The 8,890-nt window shown below is 32.0% G+C and overlaps 1 protein-coding gene across 1 annotated transcript; it reads left to right on the forward strand.

The window, feature by feature from the left end:
- Positions 1–1,744: 1,744 nt before the first annotated feature.
- On the forward strand, positions 1,745–2,212 carry LOC132316413 (uncharacterized). Its single transcript, XM_059814892.1, has one exon. The coding sequence runs from the start codon at positions 1,745–1,747 to the stop codon at positions 2,210–2,212; it is 468 nt and encodes a 155-aa protein (XP_059670875.1).
- The last annotated feature ends 6,678 nt before the right edge of the window (positions 2,213–8,890 follow it).

Raw genomic sequence — 8,890 nt, forward strand, 5'->3', positions numbered from 1 at the left:
AAATAAAATTGGTTGTTTAATAGTTTAATACTCCATTTAATAATTCTGCAAATTGAACTTGAACTGGCTATATTACGGAGTACTTGGCAACACATAATGTTACTCACCATTTGATTAGTGTGGTAATTGTGTGAATGATGGGACCATCAGCTATAAAACAAAACTGAACTCAATGTAGAGAGACAGGGCTAAGAAATGTAAGGACAGTGCTAAAAAAATAATATATATATGTGTGGTGTGAGTGTGTGTATGTGTTGCACAAAGGTAGAGGGAGACTTATCAGAGTAGGACAAAATAATCTCTGAATGGTAGCCAACAAAATAGAGGGACACGAGACAGATTCTCTGAATGTAGCCAACAAAATACTTGGATTTAATTAACTATAAGTCGTCAGAATGTCTGTCACTCGTATTTTTAATTGATTACAGTCCCATTGCTTTCTTAGGCTTGGTTAAATTTCAACAAGTAAAATAATATTCATAAGCAAAAGTTCAAACTCTCTTTGGTTTTGTTTATTCTCTTATATCACCTTGTCTTAATTTATCAGTTTTGTTTTTCTTTTCCGGTCGTCGTGCAGTTGGAAAGACATTAATGCCCCCATGACTAAATTATTCCCTTTTCACTTTTTTGTGAATTTCCAAAAGGGGTTTTTTTTAGTTATAATCACTCTTTCACAAATGGGAAGGTTGAGGACGTGTGTTTTTGCTTTAACTTTTATTTTATTTTATTTTTTTGTTTTTTTTTCTTAACGGATGACATTTAGGCTATGTTTGTTTAAACGTAAAATATTTTTTGTGTTTTATGATTTTTTTTTTTTTTTCCCCTCCTAATTGTACTCACACATATATGCCTCTACTGAAACTTGAACTCCTAACCTCCCTTTAGAAAGTAGGGGCTTAGTACCGTTAGGCCACTACTATTTTGTTTTATGGTGTTTGGGTATTTGGTTATCGTAAAATATTTACTAAAAAAATATATATTAAAACTTAACAAGAATATCTTATTCATCATTTTCGGTAAGTTATTTTACACCCCCACCCAATAGACTTAACCCCAAACACTGAGATATAAAAATAAAATAAAAATTTGACTTAAAATAAAATAAATATTTTTTGAGATATAAAAATAAAAGAAATATTTAACTTGAAAAAAAATATATTTTTTAGAAAAAATATTTTACGGTGAAACAAGCGGAGCCTTAATTCCCGAAAAAAGAGAGCCAAAAAAAAAGGTCTCACATATAATCAATCCTCTTGTTTGCTTGAAATTTAAAGCCACGGAATGAGAGTAAAAAATATAAAGTTTTTAGGGCAACACGCCAACACATGATTACTGCTTTCAATTTTAATTTTGAGGGGGTAACTGAATTTTAGAAAGTTAGAAGTCTTATATGCCACATATTACATTACATTACATTACACATACTTTCTTTACAATTTATTAAAATTTATTTATTTTTTCTTTAATTTTTTACTGGTATATTAAAAAATTGAGGTACTCCGTACAGAGGGGTTGCCATATTGTGGGGTTCTCTTTTTAGCAATTTGTGTTTCACTTGATTTCTTAGGTAATTCGGATGAAGGGTAATCCTGTAAATTCACTTTCAATATTTGTCATACACAAGACAGTGCCTCTAACATAATCAAATCCAACCTTGATTAGGATTCTAGGCTCTAGCAAACTTCTAATATATATATATATATATAAGGGAAGGAAAGAGAAGGACGATGAAGAAGACGGAAGCATGAAATCAAGCTGTATTAATGAAGGATGTGTGGATGTCCAAACAACAGTAAGCTTTGTAAAGTTGTACCAATGGCCGGAATCGGACAAAGAGTTCCTGAGGAGGTTAAGTTTGAATAAAGAGAGAGATGAAGATCAGACTTCATCATCATCAACATATTTACTGATGGATGATGATGATGATGATCATAAAACTAGGGTTTCAAGAGTACTAGGAGCGCCTGCAATGTCCTCCTACTGCCATGAGAGCTTCTCGAGCAGACAAAAATTCCTTCGAAGCTACAATTTTTCCCGGAAAGAGAGTTTTTCCCAGAAAACGAAGAAATACTTGGTTCGGATGATGAAGCCCAAGCGCTCCAACAACAACAGGTCTGCTAGTGGTGGCTCTAATGGTGGTTGCTGCTTTGTTGATACGTGTTTGAGGTATTTGTTGGTGTGTGTGGTCAAAGTAGATGTTCATGATCCATAGTTCTTGATTTTGTCCAAACTCTACTTATTTTTATTTATTTTTTTGTTTAATGTACTTTTTGTTGCTTAATTAATTACTATTCCGTATAAAGCATGAGACAACTTATTTTGATTTAGGATTAAAAATATTATTATTATTATTATTTTAATTTATATATCGAACAATTTCGTAACATGCTTAATTTAGAAAATCAGTATGGACAAGTTGTCAAATCTAAGCAAATTTAGGGTGATTTTTTTTAATAAAACTTAAAAACTACAAACTTTTTTGTTGGGATTGGCAGAAAAAAAATTTGACATATATATATATATTTGGAGTATTGGACTCGTGATATTCATCGTGAATAGATTGTACGAACATTTATTTTTTATTTTTTTTATTCGGGTTAATGATTGAATTTGTGATTTGTCCATCTTTGTTGTAAAGGTGCTTTTGCAGATGATAGGAAGTGTTGTTGACAATAATGTTAAAAAAAACCATATTTAAAGAACATATTTTTATAATAATCTTTTAAAAGTGTTTTCGATTTCTCAAATTCTTGAAAAATATTTTAAATATATAACTAAACCAATGGATAATACTTGAGGAGGTATTATCTATTGGAGTCCCAACAAAAACCCAGCAGTACTAGTGATTGAGTCAAAAACAATTATCAAGAAAATAAAAAACTGTTTCAGAGAACTATAAAAGATAATTTTTTTTTTCTTTGAAAAATATGCATTTTTTATAAATGAATTTTAAAAGAATTGAATTGACAATATTATTGATAAAAAAAGGTTTGAATTTTATTCTTGCTATAAATTTATAATAAAGAAAAAAAATCCAAGAAAACTAATTGCTTAAAAATAAAAAATAAAAAAGAAGAAGAAGAAAGATAAACTAATAATATAAAAACTAAAAATGTAAGACAATTACCTAAAAGTAGAAGTTCTCTAAAAATATGGAATATAAAAAATATAATAATAATAATAATAATAATAATAACTTATATTAATTAAAACTGACCTACATCATAAATCAAGCAGAATTTTTTATTGACAAACCGGATCCACAACCATTAGACCCTAATAGGCGAATAGGCCCAATTGAGCAAAGTCTTCGAGGCCCATTGAATCTCATTGGGTTTGTTCAGCCTTATGAAGTTAAAACCGTAAATCTTGGGCTAATACCTTACTCTGAGTTTCAGCTTTCAAGGTTCTAAAACAATAAGCTGGCTCATTTTGTTGATTATCGAATCAGTCCAGCCCAAACCTGTCCAATTTTGGGTTCTAAAAGAATAAGCTGGCTCATTTTGTTGATTACTGAATCAGTCCAGCCCAAAATTTTGGGCTGTATGAGCCTACTGATCTACATGACCTCACTGGGCTCAGTGAACTTGGACTGGAAATTTGTTGGGCTAACATAAGATGTGAAATAGTTTTCACGTTTCAACTAATTTGGGCTTGTTCACTATTGACGTAATGTTATAGAAGGTGTACAGACTAGAGAGGTATCTGAATTAAACTACTAGAAACCTAACATTACATTTTTTTTTTTTTCAGTAAATTTTTTTTTTTTTTTTTGGATAACATGAGATATCCAAGGCTTTGCCCCGACTAATCCCTTAGAACCCAGGAAGGGTGTCTCCCCTCCGTGAGCCGGTTAAGTCACTAAGACAAGACTCAAACTTTAGAACTTCAAGACTACGTAAGATGAGAACATTGATATTTAGGGTAGTCACTTATTCCGTTGACCTATATCTATATATAGATAAATATAGATATTGCATTTGTACATATTCCGTTGGAATGGGCTTTTTTTTTCTTTTTTCTTTTTTTTTTTCCCACCAAATGATTAAAAGGGATTGTGAATTTGTGCAAGTTCTTCAACCTCATAAACTATTCAAAGTTGAAAAACAACCAACCAAAAAAAAGGGGTTTTTGTAGCCTTTTGGTCTTTTATACCTCCATTAAAGACTACTACCCACTTTCACTGCTCTCTCCTCCTCCTATCCATCTCATCTCCTGATTAACAACACCACATCCCTCTCTCCCATGCTCATGCACAACAGCCTGTCCACCTCTCCTTTCGAGACACGTGTCCCTATTCGAAACCTTTAGGACCACAATACCCACATGCCCATAGGCCACACCTTGCCGGCCGTGCCACGTGGACCCCCCCTTAGAGGAAGGACCACCTTATAGATATATATATATAACCCCCCTCTCATACATATGCATCATGAAAACACTCCCCCATTTTGTTTCACTAGTGCAAAGGCCTTTCAATTATTTCATGTCCTTGTCCTCTTGGGCCATCACACAGAGTTGTCATTGCTCCACAGTCACCCACGCATAGTTTTCTTTCCAACATTTTTTTATACTTTTTTTTTTTAACCTTTTGTTGTAATGATTTTATATAATTATAACTACTATTTTCATATAATTATTATATATATAGGTTAAACAAAGGAAAGGTGAAAGATTAAAGAAATAGTAGTTACAAGAGGAAATAGGAGAGAAAATATCTTGAAAAGTGTGCTGCCATACCATGAGAATGTTGGTCCTTTAGTTAATGTAATCATCTAGGGGAAAGCGACCCAATTGAAGGACATGGCTGTTCCGTCCCCCCCCCCCAAAAAAAAAAAAAAAAAAACAACCCACCAAATATATTTTAAATTTGGGCATGGTGGCTAGTCTCTAATTATTTAGTCTTAGGTTTACCAATTATTTTTCTGACAATTTAGCACTAGGATCTCTCTATCTGACATATATGTTCAAATGTTCAATGTTATGATTAGTGATTATGAATCAATGAGGCGATTGAGCAACACCAAAATATATATATATATCTTTACAGTAACGGGTCGGAGATTTGTCATCTGATACAAAACCATTCTATCCGTACCCACCCTATGACTTTTTTTCTCATTCAAACTTATTACACTCTCGTTGCTATCAAACCACATTGTTTACTTATTCATCCTAACGACAATATAACCAAGTAACAACCTGGATCCGAACATCTTTGAGTAGGAATTTGGCAAGACTGTATAAGGAATTGGGACGACTTTGATACCACTTGTAACATACATGATATACATTTGTCATCCAATCCTATTACTTAACTACTCATTTTTGTTGGTATTCGATATGGGACAAGACCCGTGTGACAAATACCATGCTCCATCCCCTTTTTTCACCACATATTCAATTAGCGATTATGAATCAATGAGGTGATTGAGCAACACCAATATATATTGTGATTATGAATGAATGAGGTGATTAAGTTGTTAAGTAGGTACTATTTACCTACTTTTATAAATCCAAAATCATTTTATCGGTACCCATCCTATGACATTCTTTCTCATTCAACGATAAGATAACTCTAACGACAGGATAATCAAGTAAGAATCTGGATCCAAACATTTTTTTACAAGGCACTTGGCGAGACTGTATAAGGAATTAGGACGACTTTCATACAACTTGTAATATATCAGACATTTGTCATCCAATTCTATTAGTTAACTACTCATTGTCATCAGTATTCGACGTGGGACAAGACCCGAGTGACAAATACCATACTTCATCCCCTTTATTGCACACATTCAATTAATTGGACTTTCTCACCCATGATAGAAAGTGAGGCAAGTTTCTTTCCATGGTGACTAGGAAAGTAGAAAAGATAGCTTTATAGGATGTCCCTTGTGTAATATTAAATGCCAGTTTTGAAGCAATAGTTCTAAGTCAGTCCAATGCATATAATGTAAAAATAAAAAACTTGTGGTACTACCAAAGGTGGTTGATAACCTTTTTAAATCTGTTAAGTTGTCCCTCTAAAATACTAGTAGCTTGTTTCTTTCTTTAAAATAAAAACAATCTTAATTAAGTCACTGTGTGTGACATGAATGGCATCTTTGAAATGGACAACATATTTGACATTAATCTAATGATTTTCTCATAATAGACATCTCAACATTGATGATTTTCAACTTTTTGTACAAAGAGGAGGAAACTGAATTAATTTTAAAAACACCCATCTAATGTTTGGTGGGGTAAAGTCTGAGGATTAAATATCAAGTTTTGGTTGTTTAAACTTCATATATATAGTATCTAGAGATCACAATTAGATAGTTGGAAAATTAATTTAATTGGTTGGTCATTGTTTAACATCGTTAGGTAAAAGGTACTTTTTAAAACTGTTCTCTAATAAATCTTATTGTGTACTACTAACAAGAAGCAATTAAAGATATCATTGCTGTTTTGATTGTACATTTTTTGAAGGAACATTGTCATCTCTGTATTTAAATTGCAGATTTCAATCATATAAAGTTTATATTACAAGCCATGGACGCATGGAGCTCACAAGCTATTGGCTGTTGGAGTGACAAGTGGAGGCATGTAATTAGTTAAGTGTAGGTTTTTTTTTTTTTTTTTTTTTTTTTTTTTTTTTTTTTTTTTTTTTTTGTATCAATTAACAACAGTACAATTTAATTAGGATTTTCTTTTGGAAAATAATTTGAAGGGTAGGTAACTAGCGAAGTGATAGGTTCAATTTTATTTGGGAAAATAATTTGGAGTACGACAAAATCAAACGTGAGAAGGATTGTGGGCCCCACACCATTCCGGTTTGGACTCCCAGATTATTATGTATTGGGTTTTTTTTTGTAATTTGGGTAGACTTCAGGTTTAGACCTAAGTTACACGATATTTCAAAACGGGTGTTACTCTGACATTCTCGTATTCGTTTTTGGTCTTCCCCTCCCGCTTTCGCAATTTGTGTGACTTAGATTTTGTTGCTTTCACGCTCCGCTCCCGTTTTCGCATTTGCTCTCACTCTTACTCTATGTGACCTAGGTTGAGACTTATAGATGAAAAAAAATGCAAATTAAGAATGACCAAGGTTATTAAAGTCTTTTCATCAAAATGAAGGTTGTATCTTATACTCTGTAAATCCTCTGGAGAAGTTGTTCAATTTTTATTTTTTAAGTTTCATCATCCATGGATGATTAGACAAATCTGAGTGAAATGAAGATAATGTATTATATGACTTGGTTTACCTTTGCTTAACAAGTCATGTAAAGTCTCAAAGACACATATGGCCATGTTTGTTCATGGTCCTTGACCATGGTTTCATGAAAATTCTGTGCACTTACCAAGCTAATCACATCATCAATTTAATTTTATATGGTCCACTAGGATTAGGGAAAGCCTACCCCAGATAATCAACATTAGTGTCATCAACTAATTTTTAGTTGAAAGAGTGTATGATTACTTCAGCCTAGCTATTAATTAGATCCTTTTTCTCTAATGATATATATACACATGTACATAAATTAGATCTGTAATATGGACAAAATTGTTCTACTGACATGACACCCAGGTCACCAGTTTTCGTATTAGAAATCACAATCACTACTACAATGATCAAAGTTTGGATATTTTGAAGCTCAGCTAGAAGTCCTCACTAAGAATTTTTCACTTGATTCTAGTCTCATGAGCATATATTATCTATACATATAGAGACATAGATATAGACATATATGCATGTGTCGATGTCTATTTCAGTTCTGGCTGCTCTTCTTTTATCTGCACGGTTTTCTACTAGAAGGGTGTTCAGCGATGGTTTGAATTTCTAGCCATAATTTTTGTCTTCAACCAGTAGAAGATGTCCAAACAATATATTAATTTGTGTATTTTAATTTTAAAACACATTATCTAATTATATTATACTATGTTGATGTTAGGTCATGAGATTTGGGTTGGACCGCAATCTACAACAAAACAAAATTACTGTAACAACCACTACTTGATTTTTTTAATATATTTTTAAATAATAAAATTTTCATTTTGGATTTTTTTTTTTTTTTTTTTTGACAAAAAACGAACACACCCCCCTCACACGCCCAATTTGACTTCCACCATTCATTTTGAAAGACAGAGGCACACCAAGGGAGGCTTTGGTGTGCTCAAATCCACCGGTGGCTTAAGGTTAGGGATTCGAGTCTCAGTTGAAACAAGTGTGTATGAATACCAACTAAAATATATATATATATATATTACTAGTATTAGCACACCAAAGAAATATTAGTCCACCTCATTAACAATTCTTAGATCCGCCCTTAAGTAGAGGAGATACCACTAAACGACAAAGGCCTTGATTTTAAAAAGTTGAAAATACGTGAAATTAGGTTTGTCGTGTATAACTCTGTTTTAGAAAGAAGAGCTCATGCAACTGGACTAATAACTCTGTTTTACAAATGAAATCTTTTTCTTTTCTTTTCTTTTTTACGTTTTTTTGGAGATAATAAGTTAATAATAAGTCTTTTTTTCTCAACTATTTAGAATCAGTTACATGAATTATATGTTTTCATTCTACCATATTTAAAGTCATATTTTGAATCAAATCACATTTTGTCACATATTTTTTTACTAACTCTAGCCACATTAATTTTAATTTTTCTCTCCCCTAATAATATTACTCTTGGTGTGGATTATTTCACTCTTCTTAACCAACACAATAAAAGTTTTCTTTGGACATTATCCCAAACTATTTAAAAAAGAAAAAAATTCCTTCTTTATATTAACTAGTAGTTTTATTTATTATTATTATTAACTATATTTGTTTGTGTGTGTGTGTATGTATATATATATATTCAATGATTCAATTATGTCTAAAGTTAAAAAGGAATTAGTACTC

This window comes from Cornus florida, unplaced genomic scaffold (genome assembly GCF_030987335.1).
Source record: "Cornus florida cultivar Cherokee Brave unplaced genomic scaffold, ASM3098733v1 CherokeeBrave_3.0.0_Hap2_Chr07, whole genome shotgun sequence".
In the NCBI taxonomy this organism is placed as follows: domain Eukaryota; kingdom Viridiplantae; phylum Streptophyta; class Magnoliopsida; order Cornales; family Cornaceae; genus Cornus; species Cornus florida.